We start from the raw sequence: 27,709 nt of genomic DNA, 5'->3' as shown, positions 1-27,709 counted from the left end.
AGCTAATGACAAGCACATCAGCAGCATTGTTTCACTCGTCCCTCCGGAGTTCTCCCTCTCTTTCCCTCCCCCATCCATCCCATAATCACCTCACACGTCCTCTGGGCTTTTCCACCGAGACGTGCTTCGCGCCTCCGTCCAGTACCGTGACAACAGGTACCCTTGCAGCGGTGCCACAGAAAGCCACCAATCAACACCTGCTATCCCATGGGCACTAGAGCTGACGGTAACTGGCATCGAGTCCATTTGTGAGGAAAGACTCTCTCTCTCTTTTTATCGGTACATCTCTCGCTGCTAGCTCTTCTCAGATGTGCTTTTCAACACACTTTTTTCCATCCCATAAAAGCCCTCATAAATGGTTCATTAGTTACAGAAGCGATACTTCACTTCTTTCATTGGCCGAGCATTTAGTGTCTGTTCCGAGTTAACATTTAGGGCTGAGTGTTCTTCTGGAAATTCTGCATGTCGTGCAAATCATGCATTTCCATTGGAGAGTAGTGCGGGAGCTGTATGTGTATGTGTGTAGTTTTCGTATCCGATTTGATCTTTGGTTGTATTGAAATATTTTAACTTTTGCAGCTATACCATATGTGACCACCTCACAGGATTTGATGCAGTCTACTGTGCACTTTTTTTTCTTTCAGATTTTTTAGCTTATATATGTATGCATTCGTTAATAATTCATTTTAGCTTAGTGAAAGTTTAAAGTTCTGTGCAACTGCTAATAGGGGGTAAAATGCAGCATTCGTATGTGAATGTCAGTGATGAAAAGATGGCTTAAAGACTAAAATGTACTGGCCAAAATTATTAGAACACTAGTACTTTCACCAGCTAAACAATGGTTTTAAGTTTTAAGTATTTCTATCTTGTGCTGTAGTGTGTCAGTAGGAAATATCAGTTTACATTTCCAAACATTCATTGCCATTAATTGTAAAAATCCAGTGAGATTTTTGTTTGCACAAGGAGTCTGATAAAAGCCAGTGCTCCACACAGAGATCTGATCTCATCATCATCCAGTCTGTCTGGAATGACATGAAGTAACACAACAAAATGAGACAGACTAAATTGTAAACTAAAAAAACTGTGACAACATCTCCAAGATGCTTAAAAAAACCTACCTGCAAAGCTACAGGTCTGTTAAAAGTTTTAGGCACTTGTGTAAAAATGCTGTAAAATGAGGAAGCAGTCAAATATAGTGTCATAAATAGATTGTCTTTATCAATTAACTAAATTAAATCAACATTTGGTGTGACTACCCTTTGCGTTTTAAGCAGCGTTTGCCCTATAGCTTTGCTGGTAGGTCTCTTGAAACATCTTGAAGATGTTGTCACAGTTCTTCTGGTCTCATTTTGTTGTGTTTCTTCATGTCATTTCAGACAGACAGGATGATGATGAGTTCAGATCTCTTTGTGTCAGACTCCTTATGCAAACAAAAATCTCACTGAATTATTACAATTATTGGCAAAATGAACGTTTGAAAATGTAAACTGATATTTCCTACGGACAAAAAAAAACATTAAACGGACTTAAAACCATTTTTAGCTATTGAAAATACTAGTTTTTTAATAATTTTGGCCACCGCTGTAGCCCATAAATGGATATTTAAATGGATGAGACGGATCAACATCAAACTGCTAGAGACAGCAGCAATAATACAGACATTTGTATCACTTCTAAAGAGAAATAACGCAGACACAGTACAAAGATTAACATTACTAGTGTGCTTGTGTCAAGCGACTGTGTTCATGTACACTATAAAATAGATAGGCTAAGGGTTTGTCAAAACTGACATATACTTTAGGCTTAATAGTGTTGATCAGGCCCTGATTATATTTATACAGAAGTGAGACAAAATAATGTGAACACGCATTATTATTATCGGTGTTAATGGAGTAGACATCGTTTGCAGCTGTGCACATTGTGGTGGCAGGAAAACACTGGTAACAAGTGGAGGTAAATGGGTAAAATCTATGAAATAAGAGAAAAAATGTGATGTTGCATTTTTGGATGTCAAAATTGGAATGCAAATCAATTTTATAGAACACTGTCCTCAAAGACGTCATTTAAAGCTAAATGCGGACGTTTAAATGGACACTGGATGAAACCATAGGGGATATATTGTATTAGCCCTACTATTTAAACCTATAGCATTTTACATAAGATTTCCCAATTTTTACTACCAATTCGGACTATTTTTCTCGCCAATGCAAGTTTGTATCTCCTAGTTTGCACTTTATAACTTGATTTAACTCAACAATAGTGAGTTTGTCAATTCTGAAAAAAAAAAAGTCAGAAGTGTGTGATGTAAATGAATTGTGAAATATAATCTCCGAATTGCGAGAATAAAGCTAGAATGAAATAGTCTTCACCAAATAGTCTTCGTCCACAAAAAAAATCATCTCTGTTTGCAAAAGCTAAATTGGTCAATATAATTTGTGCAGGCTACAGTATAAATAAATAAATAATAATGCTGCAATTATCTCTTCCTAGTCTATATATTCTAGTTTGTATCTCAGTGCATTGCAAGTTGTTTTCCACAGTGTTTAGAACAAGTGCTTAGTGAAATGGGTGACTTGACAGACTTCCAAAAAATCATGAAGCCTGTTTATCAGGAGAATCTTTAAGATTATGACTGTGAACACAAAACATGGCAAGACTTCAGCAGCAGAGAAGAATAGTTGGCACAAACTGAAAGTGAATGATAGGGACCGATTATGTCTAAACAACGCAGAAAAGTGTTAGCAAACCCCAGCTTTCACCTTGAAGACAGTTCCTTTAGAAACCAAACACAGAGCTTCACACAGACAGAAATCAGTTTAATTACTAGCTGGTTTTTCATACTACCGAACAGACACGATTTCTGCAAAATGCTGCAGAAAACACAAGTTCAAGCCCCTCTCAGCATAACACAGTATCAGTCTGTGATGGTGATACTATGGAATCAAGAGCGTGGCTGTGACTGTGGAAATGAGTCAGGCCCTGCCGTCTGTTTGATCTGACTGGTGGAGTCAGCGCCTAATTAGAGCAAAAGTGCAGCAGAAATGCGGAAAGGCATCTGTATGCAGAGCATTCCATTCAGCGACGGAGAATGTCAGCAGTACACTCGCTCGGACAATATCCCAAAAGCAGCGGGGCTTTTTTTTCTAAACCAGCCAATTATCCTCTTCCCCGGCTAGACGGCAAGGTCAATGTGATTGGTCGAGGTTAATGGCTGGTGCTTGGCTGGAGTGGAGGTTGAGCATGCATGGTCACTCTCCAGTTCTTCAACTTCTCCATCCTCTCACAAGAGCCCATTCAGAGGCCAAATAAGAGAGGGCCGAGCAGAAACGTATTGTTAACCTTTGCCGTGTCTTGATGGCAACAGCGGTGAAATTATGGAAATTTGCATTTGCTCTTTAAACTTTAAATGTCTGTCCTTAAAAGTTCCTGTCAATCATTTATGCCTATAATAGAGGTTAATTAAAATAACATTCTAATAGCAGTGTAACGAGGAAGACCTATGGTGAACATTGAACAGTCTCTTTTTTTAGTAAAATGTGATACTGTTTGTAGTACAAATTGTCATTTTTCTTTCCTTTTTGTTTTATTCTTTAAAATATGTGACCCTGGACCACAAAACCAGTCTTAATTAGCACGGATGTATTTGTAGCAATAGCTAAAACTACATTGTAGGGGTCAAAATTGTAGATTTTTCTTTAATGCCAAAAATCATTAGGATATTAAGTAAAGATCCATGAAGATATTTTGTAAATTTCCTACCGTGAATATATCAAAATATAATTTTTGACTAGTAATATGCATTGCTAAGAACTTCATTTGGACAATTTTAAAAGCGATTTTTCTCAATATTTTGATTATTGCACCCTTAGATTACAGATTTTCAAATAGTTGTATCTCAGCCAAACATTGTCCTATCCTAACAAATGGAAAGCTTTTTTTATTCAGCTTTCAGGTGATATATAAATCTCAATTTCCAAAAATTGACCCTTATGATTGGTTTTGTGGTCCAGGATCACATATGGCATAAAAAGGAATTAAAATAATTTTGACTCATCTAGATTTGTAAAACCAAATAAAATTCATGAAATTCAAAGAAAGTTTGTGGCCATTTTTCAGGGTTTAAAAGCAGAAATATATCGTTTGCATTTTGTTAATTCTCCACGGAAATTAATAATATTTTGTATCACTGGTAATGTGATGTGTCACTGGTAAAGTTGTGCATATTATGTAAAAAGAAGAATATATTTGAAATAGAAACCTTTTAGAACATTATAAATAACTTTATCATCACTTTTGAGTAATTTGTCCTTACTACATTTTTTTTTTAAATGTATCCTGATCCCTAACCTTTGAATGGTAGACAATGCTGGTTGTAGTCTTATGTCTTAACAGGTAGTCGTGTGGTGGTGCTTTTAAAATATTGTGTTTTAATTCGTCCTAGTGCCTTGCTCCATAAACTTCCACTGTAAGTGCATTATGCAATTAGCTAAATTATTTAGTTTTTTACAAACAGAATCCATAACATTCCTATAACGTTAAGCAAGAATGGTGTGTGAATAAAATTGTGTAGTTGGCATTAGTGAGGGTAACATTATGACTGTTGCAGCTGCTTTGAGCTCTGCAGTTAAATGCAGAAGCTCAACACAGTGGCCTGTCCTCAGGCTAGAACTCCAGAGGCTCCTTATGTTTCAATTACAGCCTCCATCTCCGATCAGACCTCGCCTTTCTTCAGCTTAACCAGACACAGCAGTGCAAGGCCTCAAGCCTCTGTTTGCTAATTGACCCCTGCGATGCTAATAAAACACTAAACCCAACTTCAACTGTGGGATAGTATGTCCATCTGTGCTCTTTGCACTTTGTCACTAACCTGTTCCATTTTATTAAAGTGCTATGTAGGTTGGAATATAAAAATGGCTAAATGTTTAAACTGACAGAATAAATGCTTACAGACCTTGGAATGTTCCTAAATTAATTGTAAATAACCTCTTAAAGTCAGGGTGACCTCCATCTTCTCAAGTCTTAAATTTATAATTTGTAGAACTGCAGCAGACTGCTTCATCTTTGAAAAATAACTATGTAAAGTAAAAAAAAAAAAGACACATTAAAAACATCAAAAAACAGCTCTGAATCCAGTCATGACTGAAATAGTTCACACTTATTGCAATTATTACAGTAATCTGCTGCCAGAGCAAAAAAGACGGCCTTTGAGATTTGAGTTGATCAGCGAGTCTTCGGCAAGAACCATCCTACATTCAGAAGCACCCAAAGGCCTGTAATTTTCTTCTCTAGGAAAAAAGATGTTCTTTAAAAAATTACAAACTTCTTAGAATTTATCCTGTGAAAAATGTTCTGTTCATTTTCATTATGTCAGCCTCTGATATCCACGCTGCCTGTCTGTCCCTCACTTTAGCCTTGTATTCTTTCACGTCACAGTACATATGGTATACACTGACTAAAGTCCATTAACAGGACGATTTTGTCATATTTCATGATGTAATCTCAACCGTGGCTACTTTGCAGTTACCCTCCATCATTTGCTGCTTCCTTATCTCCACGGACATGTTAATGACAGATTTCTGCGTATTGTCAAACTGGCATTGTGACCCTGAATCCGCAGTGTTATATCCAGGATGAGGTGTCCTGCGGGGTGAGATCTTTTGTTGTGTGTGTGGACAGAGGGGAGGGGTTTCTGGGTGGGATGGGTTCAGAAGGCGGTCCCAGGGGTCTGGCCCCTGAGCTGACTGCTAATGAGAAGCCATCTGAGGCCCTCTGAGTCCCTGTGCACCTTGAACATGGCCACTACTGCCACCTGACCTTGGCTTTGATCTGCCAAAGTGCTTGACCTCTCAATTCCCCACTGGCCACCCCTTACCATCTGGACAACAGCACACATACTCTTCATCTCGCTCTATCACCCTCACACACACGTCAGAAAAAAATATCATTTCACCACGGCTAATTTAGTAGAGTTTGGGTGATAAAAACGAATGGACTTTTACAGTAAAGCATCTGTTTTAGCTCAGTAGTGTAATATGTGTGTAGGTTGTGCAACAAAAATTATATCTCAATATTTTCCGGGATTGTCAATATCATTAATTAGACATTATTTGGCTGAGTGTGTTTTTGTGCTGGCAATTTAGCTGGTTCAGGCTTTTTTGTGCTGTGGTAAAAAAAAAAATTGGGGCGTGTTACCTTTTATAATGGCTTTTTTCCAAACTAATTAGATATATGCATCTTGTTTTGAAAAAATTCTTACATTTAAGCAATTCATGTTAATGCTTTTGATTGATGGCTGATTCATTCAGGAGTGAAGGAACTGACTGCTGTCTTTATAAATGAATCATTAAATTATTGACTCACCCAATTAGTTCAAAAACGTAGATTTATTCAGTAATAAAACACGGCTTGGAGATGCACAACAGTTCTTCTGTAGCTTTGTTTTTGACTATTTGTATTAGCAAAAAAAAAGAAAATATGTGACCCTGGGCCACAAAACCAGTCATAAGGTTATATTTTACAAAACTGAGATATATACATCATATGAAAGCTCAATAAATAAGCTTTCTGTTGATGTATGGTTTGTTAGTATAGGACAATGTTTGGCCGAGATATGTCTATTTGAAAATCTGGAATCTGAGGGTGCAAATAAATCAAAATACTGAGAAAATCACCTTTAAAGTTATCCAAAATTAAGTTCTTAACAATGCATATTACTAATCAAAAATTACATTTTGATATGTTTACAGTGGGAATTGTACAAAAAATCTTCATGGAACATGATCTTTACTTAATTTCCTAATGATTTTTGGCATAAAAGAAAAATCCATCATTTTGACCCATACAATGTATTTTTGGCTATTGCTACAAATATACCTCAGCGACTTAAGACTGGTTTTGTGGTCCAGGGTCACATATTAAGTCTATATTGTAACTCACAATTTTAACCTCCTAATTGCTTAACTGTTGTATGATCAATCACATATGTGTCCCTGGACCACGAAACCAGTCATTAGGATCAATTTTTTGAAAGTGAGATTTATACATCATCTGAAACCGAATAAATAAGCTTTCCATTGATGTATGGTTTGTTAGGAAAGGACCGTATTTGGCTAAAATACAACTATTTGAAAATTTGGAATCTGAGGGTGCAAAAAAATCTAAATATTACGAAAATTGCCTTTAAAGTTGTCCAAATGAGGTTCTTAGCAATGCATATTACTAATCAAAAATTAAGTTTTGACATATTTACGGTAGGAAATTTACAAAATATCTTCATAGAACATGATCTTTACTTAATATCCAAATGATTTTTGACATAAAATAAAAATCCATCATTTTGACCCATGCAATGTATTGTTGGCTATTGCTACAAATATACCAGTGCTAATTATAACTGGTTTTGTGGTCCAGGGTCACATATGTAATCATGCTGATATTTGGGAAGAAAACAGCACCTTTGCATGTAATATTACTTAACTCTGAGGTATATATAAAAGACAAAAACATATAAAAGTGTATATATATAAGACAAAAACTTATAAAGAAGCTATTCTGGGCCTGTATGTTGAATTTTGGGGTCATTGTAAATGCATTATACTAGGCCACATCACACAGTAAATGTGTGCACTCTCAAGAAGTGTTATTGTTTGGTTTTTGCAAGGTGAGGGACATACTCTATAATGTCAGCTTTCACATCGATAAAACAATAATTACGATATTATTGTAGATTATGCACATCACACACCCCTATGTAATGATACAGATTGGTTCTTGAGTCCAAATGTTTCCGTGTGATTTGAACTAATCCTTTGTTGATTCGTTGTAGTAATATGTACAAAACAGTTGACTGTATTCTGCTTCCGAGTGTTCGGGTTGAAGACCCAGTTGAATAGATTGTTTTGGACTGTTCCTGAATACTCAATGAGTCTGTGCGCTCCCCTGGGCTTCTGCTCTCGACAGCCTTTAATGCCTCGCCTTTGTCACCTGGTGCACCGTGGGGTGGCAAAGTGGCCTCCAAAAGAGTGGAAAAAAAGCATTATCTGTTAAATCCCCTCTGCAAAATGCTTAGAGGACATTTTTCCTCCAAAGTGGATTTGCTTCATCTGTTTTTCCCTCTCTGGTGCAACAGCGCTATTGTACTTTTTGTTTACACGCTTTTTTCCCCCCACTTTATCCCTTTCTCCCATCTACGCACAATCTGACCTGTGCTTGAATGAGGTCATCACATTATTTTACATGGCAGGGGGATGTTAAATTTGCCCTTTTGACACCGCATCCCTCTCTCCAGCACTTTCTAGAACAGTAGATGTTCTGGGTGCACGAGCATTTGGGAGTCGTGTTCTTGCGATTAATGCGTTCGGAAATTCCCACTTTGCTTCGTTTTTCCGAACGAAGAGTTTTCCGTCACAGGTGCTGAAAGGTTGACTTAAATTACAATCACTTTGGGAAATCCCTAAACTTCAGATAACTTTCTTCTCATGAACAACTTGTGTAGGTTCCCGCTCACCCCGTGTTTGTTTTTCTCTCAGCGCAAGCATTCTGGAACGGTGTCATCCGAGCGACCTCTGTCCGTGCAAACATTCAGCGTGTTTCCTGTATGCTTCCGACAGAGATGAGCGCTCGGACAGCGTGCGAAGCCTGCGTCACTGTTCCCTGCTTTATTGAATTAATCCACACCGCCGTCATCCAGCGCACCTCGTGCATTCAGAGGAACAACCTGTGCCGAAACAATTAGAGAAACCCGAGACGGAGATGAGATGCTGAGCAGTGATGGCAGACAAATCATAGATTAGGTCTGCCAGCAAAAGCAGCTTGATTGTTTTGACTTTATTTGTAGCTATGCCTATTTCATACAATAATACACAATAAAGAGCAAATCCCATATCGAAACACCAGCATACATGTATGTAAACAGCTGCCGAGTCTACGCTGTATCACCAAAATCAGAGGTGTGCCAGAACTGATGCGAAGCCGCAAACATCGTTTAGACGCAGATGAATGTACGATACGTAATGTGCTGTGACCGCTGCATAAATTTGTTGAATAGATGAGAGGTTCGGATTTTTTTTCATCCTCAGGAAGTGGGAGTGCAGGTTGGCCGATGGCAGCGGTGACTCCGGCTGAGGTCAATATTTGTTTTAGGAATCTCAATAGCTGAGCCACGCTTAAGTCATCTGCATCTCTGATAATGGAACGCCATATGGCTCTGTTGACCTAGTGGGATCAGGCTTATTATCCCTTATTCTCATTCCTCTCTTTCCCTCCCTCTCCCTCTGTCCTCTAGTTCACGCACATACACTTCTCTTTCGTTTCCATTACTTAATGCCCTTTACGTTGCTGTTTTGCCAATTTGTGTTTTCTATTATTCCTCTAACACTTCCATCTTTAGTTGTCATTCCTGTCGAACCATAAAGACTCTTTATCGTAATGTTGTCTGATGTTTCTATAGTAGCCAAACCTTCTATTTTAGACTGTTCTCCGAACAAGTGCACTCAGAGCGGTATGTACACATTCGGAACGCCTTGTGCCGTCTGTCGCTGGTCGTTTTGATTCCAGAGATGGCTGGGTTTTATTTTCAGGCTAATGTGCATAAAGTTTTTCTTCCAGATACGTGTGCCCCCTCCCTTCCCGCTGCGTGTTTTTAGCAGAAAAGCATGCAGAAGTGAAGCAGATTGCTCTCTCCTTGTGTGCAGCCCTCAGGCTCAGGTGCTTGTCAGTGCTGGGTTCAGACGGACCTTTTCAACAATTTGTCACGGTTGCCTCAGCCCCTGCTGCGCCGGCACGTGGCACGCACACACGCACACACACACACACACTGGCTCGCTCGAACACAGAGCGGTGTGCTGCAGCCAGCGTGGTCATGATGGAGTGCAAAGGCCTTGGCAACAGCCTAGCGCCTGGCGGAATAAGCAGCCTCCCTAATGAGATGGGAATGGCATCAGTGGGGCCCTCCAGAATTTCAGCAGGCAGGCATGTGGCCCTGGAACGCCCCTGCCTCCACTCCACAACCTATTCATTAGACATTAGAGCGCACACACACTCACTCACGCTATATACATATAAATACAGCGATACACACAGATTGTATGCACGTATTAGTTCTTGAGTGATTGCCAGGCTTGCGTTGGTGTGTATGCGAACATCAAGATAGAAACACCTGCTCGTGCGTTTGTTTGGACGGTTAACGGACTGTAGCTGTAACTGAACAGGCTACGCTCACCATGTGTGTAATGACTCCAGTGCAAATGGCTTCAGGAGTCTGCTGGAAGATCTGATTTGTTTCATCTGCCATAGTACAAGTGCCCACACTATTACATGAAAGTGCCATTTGCCCTGAAATGCCAGTTGGAATGTGACGGATCCTCAAGCAAAACTTTAATTAAACCAAGCCGTAATAAACTTTTTTTGTTTGTTTGTTTGTTTTGGTCCCTTCTCTGAAAGTCTTCCGCTACATCAGTTTATTTCCCCTGATTATGTTAGCTGCATGTACAAGTGAAAAAGATGAATATTCTCTTGTCATTTACACCTTCGTGTCATTCCAACCAGTGTTGTTTTCGTCAACGATGACGATGACGAAATCATTTCGTTGACGCCACTTTTTTTCATGACGATAATGAGATGATGACGAGATAAAAATGGCTCGTTGATGACTAAAACATGACGAGACATGTGTGAGTTTTCGTTGACTAGACGAGAATAGACTGTTAGTGGGTGGTCCGTCAGACGTTTAAAATGCATGACATTTCTGCTTATTGTGCATGCCAATTAAAACCGAAAAAGTATCTGCCGCTATGGCAAGCCATTTTAGCATTAAATACTCTTTGCCATACTAGTATGGCAAGCCGTTTTAGCATTCTATCCTTGTTTGGTTACGCTCAACACGTCACGTTGTCACTCAGACAGACAGACGATTAACCATGATGGCGGCAGTTTGCACACAGGGTGGTCGCAAACGGCGAGAGGACCTATGGGTGTATTTCAAATATATGTCTTTTATGTCTAAAACCATTCCTTCATTATTGTAATTATTGGTGAAAATAGTCGATCCGGAAGCTCACAATGTGTTGAACTATAGATCTGCTATTTTCACAACTTATAAGTGACACTACCCAACAGCAAAATACTTACTGACCTACATTAATTTGTTAAAAGACTTTTTCCCCTTTTTTTTGACTAAAACTAGACTAAAACCTTTTTGACTTTTCGTCGACTAAAATTGGACTAAAACTATCACATTTAGAAGTGACTAAAATTTGACTAAAACTAATAAGCATTTTAGTCCAAAAGACTAAGACTAAGACTAAATCTAAGATGGTTGTCAAAAACAACACTGATTCCAACCCTGTAACTATGACTTTGTTCCCTACATGGCATAAAATGCTTTTCTTACTTAGAATTTTTGTCTTGTTTCCAGACAAAATATCTAAAAATTCTCTAGATAAAACAAGTCAAAATTAAGTGAGTTTTTGCTTGAAACAATGCCAATGGGGTAAAAATAATAATCTTGTTTTCTGTTTGAAATACGATTTTTTTGCTTACCCCATTGACAGATTATTTAAGAGCAAATACTTAATTTTTACTTTTTTCTGAAAACAAGAAAATTACTTTTACTCTACTAGAAATCCTTCTTGATTTAAGAATGTTTAGATATTTTGGCTGGAAACAAGACAAAAAATCTAAGTAAGAAAAGCATTTTTTGCAGTGTAGAACACAAAAGGAGATTTTTAGCAGTATGTTCACACTGCTCCTTTCCATGCGTCCACCAAGACTAGTACATTGTAATACACATAAGTTTAAGCTCATCATTCAGCAAGATTTTTTTTTTAATTAATTAACTTTTGTTGATTAACCTTTATTCAACAATGTTTAATTACATTAATCAAAAGTGACAGTAAAGACTTTTACATTGTTAGCAAAAATTAAATTCCAAGTACATTCTGTTCTTTTGAACAAAAGTATAATCGTTTCCACAAAACTATAAGCAGCTCAACTGTTTTCAACATTTACAATAAACAGCAACAAATCAGCATGTTAGAATGATTTCTGGAGGATCATGTGACACTGAAGACTGGAGTAATGATGCTGAAAATTCAGTTTTGATCCCAGGAAAAAATACATTTTAAAATATATTCAAAAACAGCTATTTTAAATTGTGATAATATTTCACAATATTGCAGTTTGATTAAATGAATTGTGAGATTTCTCATAAAAACATTGTAAAATATTGAAAATAGCATTTTATGTATTATAATTTCATTTATTTGTATGTTTGTGCTTCTGAAGTCACAATCACACAATAAATAGCTTTGTGTGAGAAACCGACCAAATGTATCTTGGTAAGCTATTTCTTCTGTTCTTGCCCCTCTTAGATCTCAGAAGGCTTTCTTGCACTTCTGCATATTCAGACTTGGTTGGTAACAAAACTCATGAGACTCGGTGGCATTTGGCATCATTGGCATCAGACATGGTGCAAACATCTTGATTCACCATTTTTGAATATGCATGCTTGAATTTTAGAAAAAAATTCAAGAAAAATACATCATCTTTGGACTGTTTCCTTCCCAGTCTTTATCTGCACTGTTTCTAATTTCCTTGTTTATCTTTATTGTCCCATTGTCCATTTGTTGTTGCTGGGTAATTTTAAACACTGTTATGATTTGCTGTTATGTAAATGTGATTTTCCTTGACGAGCTCTCAGTTATGAGGAAAGGGCTCTCTACCTGGAGGCCATCATTCAGAACCACAAGGAGAACATGACCTTTGAGGACTTTGCTGCCCAGGTCTTCTCGCCTTCCCCCAGCTACTGGCCAACGGGAGGTGCAGGTGAGACATCTTCTCTATTTTTTTATTTTCTTTTTCTATTTTATGTTGTTGGTAGCAATTTATTTTACCATCCTGTTGTACTAATTACAGCAATCTTGTAATAAATTCTATGCTAACCTAGAATCTAATCTCAAGCCTAACATTAAACCAGGTAACTTACCTGTGGTACTTTCTTAAGTAAACTCTAAGTGCACACATGGTAAAATAAAGTGCAGTTATTTTGTTTTTATTTCATTGTTTCATTGCATTCTTCTTTTTCCACTGTTCATGAAACTGGGAAGTTTCTAAATTGGATATATTTTCTGGTATATTTAGTTTTCAAATGGTTTGTCAGACTTTTTTGAGGGTGCATAATGCACAGGTCGAGATGAAGCCTCAAGGTCCCTGTACTGACAGTACAGGCGCTTCATTTTAAGACAGCCAAAATAAAATCAATACAGCTTATGACTGTAAAAGCCCAGTATATCAAACTGAAAATGCAGTGTAGTACAGCTTAATGAATTGCACAACTGAAAGGAGAAGTTGATGTGGTTAAAAATCTATATAAAGTACACTAGCTAAGTACTATAAGAATCAGGATCCCAACATTCATGGAAACTACAGGTTAATATGGTTTGTGATTTCTAGACCTTGAAATAATATATACATTAAAATATAAATGTTATTTAATTATTGTAAGTTTAATATTTAATATTTGGGAATCCAATCTTGCAAATATATTTTATCCAGTAATCAATAATGACTAGAAATTAATAATCCCAATTAACAGGTGTGGGAACCCTGGACAAACAGGATCTTTGTTTTTCTTATATTTTACTGTTATTGATAAAATAATTGTAATTATAATTTTCATTTTAGGTGAAGTTTAAACAATTTTGTTGTGCTTTTTTGTCATTTTTATTGGTTTTATTATTATAGTCTATTATAGCCTATATCGTTTTTTTTATTTTTTTTTATTTTATTTTTTTTTTTTTTTATTGAGGTTTAGTTTTTAGTTTATTTAGTTTTAGTTATTTTATTATGTCAGCCAAACAAAAATTAAAGAAATCTTCTCTTGGCAAGAAATATTCTGAAATTAAACAAGTTTAAACAAGTTTAAGTTTTCGTTTTTTATACTTTATTTTATTTTAGATAATCTTTATTTCAAGTAATGGCATTTTTATGGTTTTTAATTTGAGTTATCATTAATATCACCGTTTCTCATACAGCAATCATGAATCTCCCTGTATTTTTTTTTTTTTTTTTCCGAAAACTGCTTCATTCTTATTTTTGTCTGTAATTTGGGATTCTGTTGAAATTTAATCTTTATTCCAATTATATCCTGAATGACAAAAACGGTTCTGTTTGTTTGGTTGGGCATGAAGTGCATTTTGTAGAGTTTATTTAGTTTTCTTTGTTGTGTTAATGTTTTTTGTTGTTGCTGTTTAATATGTAGACTTTGTTCTGCAATTGGATGCTAATTGACTCAATCCCTGAATGCAGCAGCGATGGTGTAGTGCACTATATTGGACACATTGTTTAGGATCATTTTGCTCTGACAGTTTTGATTTCTCTAGCGACGTCCGTTTATTTCCTAGAAAGGCGTTGAAAATCGCTGTGGTGACCTCTGTTGACTGCATAGGGAGCAGCTCACAGACACACCCCACTGAACTCTGAGAGAATGAGAATCTCATCCCATTAGACACTTCAAACTCCATTTCTCTGGCTTTGTCTTCTTTTGCATCTCAGGGTTTCGTGTACCTCCATCAAACACATCAAAAACTGCTTCCCCAGATTGTTGTTCTCTCTTTTTTTCTTCTGTTGGCCTGTCTGTCTCTTTTGTTCTAATTTCTTTTTCATGTTCATTCTTTTGTGTGCTTAACCTCAGTTGTCATGTTTCTTTTTCTTTTTCTGTTTCTTCTCTTTGTGTTTCCAAAATCGAATTTCTATATTTATTTACTAATTATTAATTTAATTAATAATTTACCCATAAAATCAGGCTTAGGTTGGAAAGAAGTCTTCTACGTATGTATACATGAAATACAAGCTCTGTTCCAAATCCCCTAGAGAGTTTACAATATTTACAACAGAATAATGTTGAATACTGGATTCTGATTGGGTTACAGTTTAGACATACTGTTCTAGTACAACATGATTTAGGAGCTAACTTATATAGACAGGTACAAGAAAGCAGCTCACTGGGTTTTGGAACAGAGCCATAGATTTATTCATGAATAATGATCCATAGATGAGAGTTCAGACAGACCTGGCCACCTTAAAAAAAATATAGAAATAAAAGCTCATTCAAGAGAAGGTTAGTTGTTGTGTGGGTTACAGTCTATGACGCTGCCCCATGTTTCACCACCATCTCACCCATGACAGCAGGCAGGCGTTGGCCAGGGATGGTTTGGGACGTGGATTACCTTTGGGCCAAGCTGGACTGTAAGACTTTTCTGCCTGCTTCCTCCATTAGGCATGTGGCCCCACACGTCTGTTACACAAACCTGTCTTTCTCTGTCTCTGTCTCTCTTTTTTCCCCATTTTAATACACCCTGCATGTTCCCTGTTTTATGACTTTGAAATTAGCACATAGACTTTCCACCTTGTTTTTTCAGAACAATGTTTTTTTAATGTTATACTTGTGGAATGAAGTGCAGTGATGAAGCATCCATTATTAAAAATTATTACCTCCGTTCCAAAACCTAGTTTGCTACTAGATAAGCAGCTACCTTTCGAGAAACTTTTATTTATTTATTTCAGTTCAGCAGGCAGTGTTGGGGAAAGTTACTTGTAAAAGTAATGCATTACAATATTGAGTTATTTCCTAAAAATGTAACTAATTACGTTACTTAGTTACTTTTTATGGAAAGTACTGCGTTACATTACTTTTGCGTTACTTTTTAAATCTGGGCAATCTTGTTTGTTTTTAATATAAATATATTTTATAATATATTTTAATTCAACACTCTTCAGCAATTAAAAAAGAAAAAGAAAAACAAATGCTTATTTTATTTTTTGCTTATTAGTATGGTTGCATTGAATCATCAAAGGTCAGAAGCAAAGGCACTGGTTAATAAAATGGGATTAAATACATAAACATTTAATTATTGCAGGTTTGCATCATATTCTGAGTTGCATTTCACTGTTTTTATTCATTTTGAGGAATACTGAATTTTTTGTTTTGTTTTGTTTTTGGGAGTGAGATGAGTTAATGCAGGTTCACATTTATTCCAGAACTAAAGTAACATCTTACTCACAATTTCTCTCAGCATGGGGACAGGACAGCTTTCACTGAATAACTGGGGAAAAATGAACTGGTGTTACTTATTTGGAACAGTAACTCAGATATTTTCTTGTAAATTAAAAAGTAATGAGTTACTTTACTAGTTACTTGAAAGAAAGTAATCTGATTACGTAACTCACGTTAATTGTAATGCGTTACCCCCAACACTGTCAGCAGGGAGGCATTTATCAAAAGTGGCTAAAGTTTAAAGTGTTACAAAAGATTTAAGTTCAATATAAATGTGTCTCTTTTCATCAAAGAATCTAGAATCTAGAAATAGAACAGTATCACAGTCTCCATATATTCCAATACCATAAGAGACTTAAGATTTTAGAAACCCCAAACTTTTAAATGGTAGTGAATCTTTAATGACCGCATAATATTGCTTCCAACCTTTTGGGACAGCCTTTGTGCACTTTAAAAATCACAGCAATAGAAACAATTCAATTTTGTTTATTTGTATTAATTGTAACAATGACCATTTAATTTGCTCTTTTTGTTGTGCTACTACTGACACAAGACAGCAAATAAAACAACAACAGTAAAACAAAGCAATTGCATAATTTATTCATGCTGCAATGCACTCTAGGAGTCAGTGAAAAGCAATACTAAGTCAAGAGTAAACCTAAAGTTAAGAAACAAGTAACCCCTACAGTTCTACACAAAACATTTGTCAGTACAACATACTATTCCTATTTCACTCTACTTAGTTTTTTAGTGTGATCGGTTTCCTCATTTTTTCTAAGTGAAGTCAACTCATCACATTTTACAGTGTGTTGAGAGCGTGTCTATAGCTGGGTTACCATCAAAAGTTGCAAATGTAAAGCTGCAGTCCATAAGTTTTGCCTCTTTATCTCTGTTTGAAACCTGCTTTTTTGCAGAATTGTCTTCTTTGCGTAGGTTGTGCTCCAGCGAGGATGAATCTAATGTTTTAAGTAGTATGTGTGGCTGTCAGTCACTGCACTGCTGTGGGTACTGTACTTAGGAGTTATGACGTCTTGAAATATATGACCCAAATAAGAATTTTCTTTGAATATTGTCATCTGAACAAGTAAGAAGTCTGCCATTTTTGTTTTGACCAACTAAGAAAATTCAAACCTAATGATTGGTTAGCTCATATCACATTAAACTGTGCAAATTATTATTATTGTTATACTTTGTTCTCAAATTGTTAATGTTTAGTGTATATAGTGTGTTTATAGCTGCTGTGAGAAAATGCTATAAACGGTTCACCACCTGCAGCATCCTCACATGCGATATAGCCTACTAGCTGGGACGCCTTCTTTATATTTACAGATGTGGCGTAATGACATGGCAGCATGCTCTTATTTTCTGTGAATTCCTACCAGTACCACTCAAGTTAAAAAAAAAAAAACATTATTACAAGCTTACTGCTGTGAATCGGGCTAAAGTAAGGAGACACTGGCTGGCTATATACTTGTTTAAAAATTGATTTCAGATCATTTTTACCTAAAAAAAAAGTTACAGAATATTGCATAAAACATTTGCAAATAAGCACTGTTTCTATCCTGCTTCGAGCCAGAGAGAAGAAAACCACACTCCCTAATAAACTGGCACTAACTATCACTAAGAAAAGTAGGAGAAGCCACTAAAAATGGTAATGTTCATATTATAATAAATTACTTGCACCTTGCGAGCAGACAAAACACAATAAATGCGGTCATTGCTTTTGGAGGTGGATGCCTGCAGTTTGAGAATGCAGTCATGTAAGACAGTTCTGAGAGGCAATTATACAAAAACACTTTGATGACACACTTTGCTCAGGCATTTAAGAATGATCATAACATTTCAGATGCTCTGCAACAAGATCGGTCCACTGGTTAGTCAGATTATGTTGTTCCATAGCACTAAGTCACAAGACTTTTTAATGTGCATGGAGGAATTTATTCAACAAATGCATTTCCTTCTCCCATTATTCGCGAAAAAACACCTCAAGCAAGCATAAATTGCTTTTCTATTGCCAAATGTGCATAAAAATGCTGTCTATGTAGGCAGCTCACTAGGTTTTGGAACAGAGCTTTGAGGTCAGGGTCAGCTACAGGTTGGGTAAGGTTGAATAGAAATTTATAGTTGTATCCATGCAGGGTTTGGTGCCATTTAGTTGAGTTGAGTATTGACAATGATTTTGTTTCATATCAGAGTTGGTAGACAAAAGTCTTTCTGAAATGTAACAGACTTGTATGTCTCATTAAACATGTACAGGTATGTAGGCCAGCAGCTCTTCACAAATATCATTTACACTCTCACTAATACAAAATATCACCTTGCACTGTTGTGGCCGTTATTCCAGCGCAAACACCAAACGATTACTTTCGTTCAGAAATAACCTCACAGAGCCTCATGCTCTGGTTTGGACCAAAGTAATTTCAGTTATGTAACACAAGTTTAATGCACATATTGTGAGAACCTTTTAAAAAAAGAGCTGTTAAATCACAGGCTTGTGTGTTTTGCATCCCTCAGCTTTTCTGTTCTGTTCCCTGTGTTAAACATTCTTTCATTCTCAGAGCGCACAAAGAAGAAGTGAAGTGGGCCAATGTGAATAGAAATGTGTTTCACTGTCTGCTTGTCTTAACAGCCACAATCTGTCATGATCACTGTATGTTATGTGTATTTTAAAACAAATTTTGTGTTGTCCTTCCTTCACCCCTCAGGATTAACATCTAACACCCATATTTTCAACAGCGTTCTCATTCTCTCTGTCACACACACACACAGTCAGTCTTTGTCATCCCCCGTGATGGTGCGTAGCTTACGTGTTGCTCTATTGTCTTCTCTCCCCCTATAGATTAAGTGTGTTACAGGTGTCAGTACAGTAACGGAAGGTAAGAGTCTCGGTCTGAACGGAAGCTTGCGTTCTGTCACAGAGACCCCTCCCCTTTTCCCCGGCTCGTCTACTCATCTTCCCCTCTTTATTTCCACTAATGAGCTGCGTCTGCTCGAAGCTTTTAAAGGAGCACAGAGGCAGAGTTGCATTGGGGCTGGCTGTTCTAAACGCACTCTGATTATGGACGCCGCCGCAGTAATCGTAACACAGTAGCAGCATGAATGGGTCTCCATCCTCCTCTCCTGCATGTCTCTGCTTTATTCTCTCTTTTTCCCCTCTTTTCTCCTGTTGCTTTGTCCTTAGGCGTGTGTCTGTTTGCCTGAGGCCACATCTGACACTAACACCTGCCCTACTGGAAAATGTCTTTGTCACTTACGCTTTTGTTTGGATTGCTGCTGGGAGCCAATGGGAATGAGGGCCACTTACTTTAAAAACAAAAACAAAACAAAACTATATATATTAGGGCTGTCAATCGATTCTTTTATTTTAATCGCGATTAATCGCATGGTTGTCATGAATTAACTCGCGATTAATCGCACATTTTTATCTGTTCTAAATGTACCTTAAACTAATACTTTTTAAAGTTTTTAATACTCTAATCAACATTGGCATGGACAAATATGGATGCTTTAAGCAAATATATGTTTGTTATTAGTGAAACCATACTCGACATAGAAGAATGAAGACTAGACATGTTTCCAAGGTCATAGATGTTTTTCAAATAACTCGTTCATGTCTATTCGACACATGAAAAAAAGAACATAGAAATACCAGGTTTCCATTACTTGCAGCCAAGTTCTCAACAAAAATGTTTCCATTGTTATATTTTAGTGTTTCTGTTATCAGTCAACCAAAGTAATATGAAATAATGACTGAAAAAAATCCTGAATTATGATCATGATTCAATCGCTGAAAAGAATCATTTACCGACATCTGGACATAAGTCACTATTCCCTGCATTATTATCGTTGTTTTTAACTTCCTGTTTGAATGCTTTCACGATCCTTGGACTTTTTCGGACTTTACCTGTTTAAAGTTATGTGATTGCAAAAGCCCGCTTCTTTTATTTTTTTTAAGGTATTGTTTTCGTTATAATGTACTGATTCGAGAGCCGGTCTCGTGAAAATGCGTAGGTAGCCTACTAGTAGCACGATTTTCTGTTTCTATTTGGCGTGCTATTAATAAGCTGAAATTAACTTTGGCGTGCATATGATATGCATGTGTTTGACGTGCATATAATACGGCGTTTTCGCTTGCATACTCTTATGGCTTTACGCATCAACCCCACAGCACCAATCCTAAAGTAGACAGACTCCGCTTGCATTCATTCAATATGGCAGAAGTGCCGGTACGCACGAAAAAGAGCAAGTACGCAAAAGGAGGAAATACAGAAGTGCCTGTGTACCACTTCAAGCACTGGAAGAAACATAATATCTGGTTTAACTGAAAGCGCTGCTCCACTGACGCTCGCAGAACAGAGCAGACGCAGATATAAAGAGAGGGAGGTGCGCGCGCATTGGGAGACCTCGCGCTTGTTCGGCAAAACCGGAGAGCTTCAGAAACTATATTAGGTTTGTCCAAATATGTGTTTAGGTATTGTTGCTAGACACTTTTAGCAAGGTTGGCAACACTGTGCATCCATTTCTTTAACTATGGGCTAGGTAATGGGTCAAACAGAAAATGCGCGCTGTATTAATCGCGCGTTAATAAAATTAGTGGCATTAAAATGAATTTGCGTTAACGCGTAATTAACGCGTTAATTTTGACAGCCCTAATATATATATATATATATATATATATATATATATATATATATATATATACACTGCCGCTAAAAAGTTTGGGATCAGTAAGATTTTTAATGATTTTTAAAGATGTTTCTTATGCTAATCTAGGCTGCATTTATTTGATCAAAAATACAGAAAAAAATTATATTGTGAAATATTATTTCAATTTAAAATATCTGTTTTTTTATGTGAATATATTATAAAATTGAATTTATTCCTGATACAAAGCTAAATTTTCAGCATCATTACTCCAGTCTTTAGTGTCACATAATTTTTCAGAAATCATAGTAATATGCTGATTTATTATCAATGTTGAAAACAGTTGTGCTGTGATACTTTTTTTTTTCAGGATTCTTTGATTAATAAAGGGTTTAAAAAGAACAGCATTTATTTAAAATAGAAAGGTTTTCTAACAATATACATTATTGTTCAAAAGTTTGTCACTTTTTTTGAAAGAAATTAATACTTTTATTCACCAAGGACGTGTCAAACTAATAAAAAGTGATAGCATAGATTGACATTGATAAAAAAAGATTTTTATTTTGAATAAATGCTGTTTTTTTTTTTTTTTTTTTTTTCCTTGTTATTCATCAAAGAATCTTGAAATAAAGGTTAAAGTAACAGCTGATAAAAATTCAGCTTTGCATCACAGGAATAAATTATATTTTAAAATATATTAAAATAAAACCATTATTTTATATTGTAATAATATTTTGCTATATTAAAGTTTTTTTGCTGTATTTTTATTCAAATAAATGCAGCCTTGATGAGCATAAGAGAAGTCTTTAAAAAAAAACATTACAAGTCTTACTGATCCCAAACAGTTTTTCTTTCAGTTTTATTTGATAGGTTCATATTATTATTTATTTATTTTTATTTTTTTTTAACCAACATTGTCATTTAAAAACCATCATTGTTCTAAGTAGTGAATGAACAATAATAAGAAGAAGACGTAGAAGAAGAAGAAAGAATGAGCAGGTGTGACCAAATTTTTGACTGGGTAGTGTACTGTTAAAAAAAATTAAATAACAATAAAACATTAGAAATGTCTAACCTTCGGTGGAACTCTTTGGTGTTGCCACTTCAGTTATATGTGTTTCTGAATAATACTTAAAATAATACTTAATATATATTTCATTAAAATGTGTTAAAAAAAAATAGAAAACCATTTAAAATGTAATTGTATGTTTATATATAGTTTATATATATAATTATTTTGTGCTTGGCCCCATGTAACATTCTTCTCACACTTTTCTTTTCACAAGAAACAGTGCACCCTTTTTATTATTATTTTTGCACATTTTCACTTTTTTTTTTTTTTTTGCTTCACAAACGTTGAGAATTACTGGAAAAAAAGAAATAAATTCCCAGGGTTTGCATGAGTGATTTGTTTCTCACGCCTCACCGTGCTTAAATTAAATCTGATGATCAGACGGTTAGTCAATCACTGTGATGACGAGCACTTGTGGATCTTTACGCTCTCCTTACTGCTCAGCCTCAGTGTGGAAACGTAAGATGGCCAGTCATCTCTTAGATCAATAAATGATAGAAATCCCTTGCGGGATAGATAGTTCAGTCAGCGTTAGAGAGAACGGACGGACCTGTGGGTATCAGTGTGTCTCTGCTGGCATCCCGAGTCCTCCTGAGATGGTCTCGGCGGACGCGTGGAACGGACACCACCCCGCGCTCGTTTACTCCTCCCCGACTCCTTTCACATGCTGAGACTGTTGTTCTCCACTCTCCTCCCCCTCTTTCAAAGAAGCCCTGGAGTGGAGGTCCTCTCCAATGAGCGCATGTTCCCCACACCATCTGCTCGCAGAAACTTGAGATGCCCGTAAAAAAAAAAGAAAACGGCCGAAAAGAAAGAAAGAAAATAGCCAAGCAGATGCCATCTTGACAAAGCAGGAAGCTTGTTTAATTTAGATGCTTTCTTGAGTACCAGTATCTCAGATCGCCGGCAGAATCCATATTTTGCATTTCTTCTTTTCTCTCATTCCATGGATTTTTTTTTTTTTGTCTTTCTCTCCAGCAAAGTGGAAGTGCTTTGTAGAATGACAGTTGCTGCAATTAACAGGGCTGTTTTTAAGTTCTCAGCTTTTTACTTAATCTCCATTCGCATCCGTCTCTATCAGAGGAGGTTTTCTGCTTCAGTAATGGCATGCTATCAGTTATTAATATCATCCCTGCTTATTCTTCACTCTGCGTGTAATATGTCCTCATTTCCCAGGTTCCCTCAGCTGCAGCACGAGCGCTGACCTCAGTGTTACTGTGACAACCAACGACTCCGTCGACCAGGTCTCGCCCACTATACCGCGCGCCTCTAAGAACCGGGTTTCCGGAAAACTCCGCCGCTCAGCCAGCGCCATCAGCAAGTCCTCTAACTGAACACTTCCTCCGGGCCATCAGACTGCATTGTCCTTAAACTGTGTGGATGAATGTATCACTCGACTGTAATGTTTTCCACTTGTCATTTTTTTTTCCGTTTTAAAGCAGAGTAGCAGTAAAACACGCAACTGTTGTCGCAAAATTATGTCGTGAAGGAAAGAAACTGAATTTGTCCTGAAGCAACTCTGCAAATGTGAAACAAATTGCGATTTTCCTAGTAAGGACTGCATTTGCAAAACTTCTCCTAGGAAATGAATAATATGAAGCATTTCAAAAACCCTCAGGCTTTAGCTAGTTTTTAATCCTCACATTGAGCTTTTCGTCATGTCAAACACTGAAAACCGAATCATTGATGCATATGGGAGCACGTCCCAGCACTGAAACGCGCTTTGGGCCAGTTTGAGAGAATACTGACACTCTTGAATCATCAACTACTTTAATAATGTAATCAGTGACATCTGAAGTACAACAGACTGCAAAGAAACCACTCGTTTTCTTTGGTTCTTACAATTTACTTTTAAGCAACTCGTTTATTTTATAGAACTGATTTATGCAACACACTGAATGGAAAAGACTCATGTTTGTAATTCTATGGAGGTGTAGCATGAATGTGTGCTTCTTAATTTGTGAATTTTCATGTAAATCTACTCCAACATTCCAATGTTTTTGCACTCACTCGGTGGTGAAGATGCAGTAGGTTGATATTTGTTCCGTTCTTCCTTCTGTGTTTGGATGTACATTGCTTTCGTTTAGATTTGATTTGATTTGATGATAATATATATATATATATATATTTGTTTCATGTTGTGTATATATACGGATAAAAATGTCTGCCATCGTCCTATACCTGGCTAAACGGAGGAAAAAGCCTCCAGCTCCTCAGGTGAAGCTGAACGCTTGCACTGGGTGTTTGTGAAGGGAGCCGTTCACAGTGCCTGTGTGATACCTGTCTGGATTTTCCGAGTTTTGCTGTTTTCTTTGTTTTAATTGATCCCACACTTCCCACGTGGAGAGCAGCATGTTTTCCAGACGAGTCTTACATTTCACTGGAGTAAATTGAATGAGATTGTCTGCGTTTTGTGAGAGCTGCTTCTGTCTGATTAGATGCTGGATGGGGGTTCTTTTCCACCTGCTTCCCCGATTCCCGCGTGCCTCTCTGAGTGCCCTTTACCGTACCAGCAGCATGCCAGCGCTTCGCTCTCTCTCTCTCCTGCCAACGCCCTGCCGCCCCCTCTCTGTTCCCGTAGAGACCCGGCCTGGTTGCCATGGAGGCCAGGTGTTACTCACACCGCAGGCTCCGCCCAGGCTGCAACAGGACACATGTTGCACTACTTTGCCTTACCTGTACACTTGTCTTTATTGTCTCGCTTCGCCTCATACTTTTCTCTTTTCTGAACGCTGAGTACCATGCTCTTTGAGTGAAAGCGCTGATGAATGTATGCAAACCCACAGCCCAGATTAGGACCATGCAGATTTGAAAGGGGCTTTGGGTTGAAAATACTGCAACTGGCCTGACTTCTGTTTGATGATGACCTGTTTATTGTAGACTTTGTTGTTAGCCTTGTATATTGTGTCTCTCTCTTTTTTTTCTTTGAATGTTCTAAATTCTGAAGGATATAAATATATTAATGCCTGTAATATAATCTTTGTATAAGACATTGAAGATAAGGAAGCTTGAAGATTCCGTCATGACTTGTTAACATATCAGACTGTTTTTAATAGAAAAAGTAATCGCTTTATCTTTACTAGAAATGTGAAGAAATCAAAACATTTCATTAAATCGATTTGAAGTTCATGTTTATATGCATCTGCTCGTTCTGTTTTACTCAGTGTTTCGTGATTCATGTGTTGTTCCTTTGTCTTGTAATTTTATATTTCACCATTAAAGGACAAGTTCACTTCCAGGACAAAAATTTACACATAATGTACTCACCCCCTTGTCATCCAAGATGTTCATGTCTGTCTTTCTTTAGTCGTAAAGAAATTGTTTTTTGAGGAAAACATTTCAGGATTTCTCTCCATATAGTGGACTTCTATGGTGCCCCAGAGTTTGAACTTCCAAAATGCAGTTTAAATGCGGCTTCAAATGGCTCTAAATGATCCCAGCCGAGGAAGAAGGGTCTTATCTAGTGAAATTATAGCTTTTTTTTTTTTCATCTTAATTTTTAAAAATGTATTTTTACCGACCCAGTGTTTACAAAGTAAACATGCAAAGAAGATCAAACGCTCTTTACCAAAAAAGGTAAAACCCTAACTGTCTTTAACCAGAATACACAGAGTTTACACAGAGCTAGACAAGATGAGCATTTGAGGTTAAAAGTATATAATTTGTAATTTTTTTTTTTTTTTTTTTAGAAAATAACTGTTTTGCTTGATAAGACCCTTCTTCCTCGGCTGGGATCGTTTAGAGCCCTTTGAAGCTGCATTTAAGCTGCATTTTGGAAGTTTAAACTCTGGGGCACCATAGAAGTCCACTATATGGAGAGAAATCCTTAAATGTTTTCCTCAAAAAACAATTACTTTATGACAGAAGAGAGACATGAACATATTTGATGATAAGGGGTGAGTAAATTATCTGGAAATCTTTGTTCTGGAAGTGAACTTCTCCTTGAACAGTACATTTCTACCAAAAAAAAAATTCACGCTAGCTCTGTGGGGGAAAATGGTGCAGAAAAGAGTTTTTGCTCTGAAATACTTTTCAAGTAATTATGCCATTGAATGAAACATAAAACTGAAGTATAAAGAACAAAATATTTTTTTTCCCCAAAACTGCAACAAGGGTGGTTAAAAATGGCGGAAAAGCTGAAGTAAAAGGTTACACTAACTAAAACGACACATACATACATTTTTACCTAAATGTTTATTGTTGAATAAAAATTTAAATAGATATAGACCTGGTTTTACAGACAAGAAAAAAAACATGGTGTCCATCTTGAGACAAAACAAAGGCACTGATCCATTTTAAGATCAGTCAGTGCAAGTTGCTTTCAGGTGAAACAGCTCAGACTTTCAGATTTTAGTCTGGGACTAGGTTTAAGCCTTGTCTGTGAAATCAGGGGATACTGTTTGTCAACTACTTGCATCTCCTCTTTAAAGTCTAGTTCACTCAAAAAAAGTAAATTCTGCTGGTGTTGTTCCAAACCTGAGTTATTTTTCTCCGGTGGAACACCAAATGAGTCATTGGAGTCATTTGTGATTATTGAAACCCTGTGTTTTTTGCATGAAATATGACATTGATTTTGACCTCTTCCTTTGCTTCTGACCTGGAGAATCTGTATGATGAAGTGCTGTTGTACTGTATGCGTGTCTGAAATCATCCATGACTCTGTGCTCTTGTGAGAGAATGCCATGGCCATATTGTGTGTTGAAGTGAGTGGGTGGAAGTGATGCTCAGGGTTAGAGGTTGTTCTGTTGCTGGAGCTGAGGGAATATTGAGGGTAACCTGACCCCCCTCCCATCTGTCTCCCCTGCTGCTCCATGAGCACAGACGCGTCCCTCACCGGAGTACAGGTGCACACGCTCCAACACCTACAGCTCATGCAGGTGGCCTCCAGTACACTCACATTTAATTACTGACTGTGTATGTGTGTGTGTGTGTGTGTGTGTGTGCATGCACACAAAATCTGACCAAAACAAAATGCATGATTTTTTTTTCCCCCTATTTTTTTTGGCAATTGCACTCTTAAAATGCATAAAGAAATGAATGGTTACGCATAAAATGAATCATGAGTAAAATCATTAGTGAGAAACAGCCTGTTAGAAACATTAATATAATGTGCACAAACAATCAGATGCTCATTTTGCAAACTTCACCTTGATAACGCCTTTGATTTGTGTGAGCTTATTTGAGCCTATACACTGATATATTGACTCTTTCAGTAACATATGTAAAGATGGATTGGTTGCATTTTTTGAGATCTGTCATGGTAAAAAAAAATGTATGAAGCAGGCACAGATATAAAAATGAATTTGACTCGGCTCAGAATCAATAATGCCTGTGCTGAAATGTATTACAGGGTTGATGCCCTTGTACATTTCTGAGTTCATTATTACAAAGGCAGTTGTCAGCCTTTAAATGATTTCAGCTGAATTTACAGTTGGCCAACTACATTATTTCATTGATCAAGCTGAGCTTACGTGGTGACTTCATAATGACCTGACCAGTTTAAAATCAATAATGCTGCTGTTTAAAGCATGGAAAGGGGTTTGGAATAGAAACTGTAGAGGTGAGAACTGCCAGAGGTTGGCTGAGCGCTTTACTGTACATCATCTGAGCATTTGACACCTGTGGAAAGACACCTTGTAGCTGCAGTAACAGTTGGTAAAGCTGCACATTAACTTTGCAGTAGTGAAGTGGACTGCACAAAACACTTTTACACCTCTATTTTGTTCTTAACTTTATCTGTTTCTGTATAAATCTGTAGATAAATAATAGGATGGAACTCTTATGTGTGTATGGAGGCTCTTGGAATTCCAATAATTTACCAATTACCAGTTCATATTGAGCGATAATAACTTTCTATATTGTATTATAAGGTGGGTTTGGGTGGCAAATACGCACGAACAAAAAGCTGTTTCATTTTGAAAATATTTTATTTGAGTAGACAA

The 27,709-nt window shown here is 36.9% G+C and overlaps 1 protein-coding gene across 1 annotated transcript in view; it reads left to right on the top strand.

Annotated features, from left to right (window-relative positions):
- Positions 1-24,908, top strand: part of ralgapa2 (Ral GTPase activating protein catalytic subunit alpha 2) — a 159,208-nt gene extending 134,300 nt beyond the window's left edge. The window contains exons 37-38 of the mRNA XM_073826619.1: positions 12,698-12,822; positions 22,944-24,908. Coding sequence (XP_073682720.1) covers positions 12,698-12,822; positions 22,944-23,101 — 283 coding nt within the window. The 3' untranslated portion in view covers positions 23,102-24,908. The remainder of the gene's footprint in view (positions 1-12,697; positions 12,823-22,943) is intronic.
- The last annotated feature ends 2,801 nt before the right edge of the window (positions 24,909-27,709 follow it).

The sequence above is a fragment of the Garra rufa genome, chromosome 21 (genome assembly GCF_049309525.1).
Source record: "Garra rufa chromosome 21, GarRuf1.0, whole genome shotgun sequence".
Lineage (NCBI taxonomy): Eukaryota > Metazoa > Chordata > Actinopteri > Cypriniformes > Cyprinidae > Garra > Garra rufa.
The sequence above is the reverse complement of the archived record's forward strand: the minus strand, read 5'-3'. Positions and strand labels throughout refer to the sequence as shown.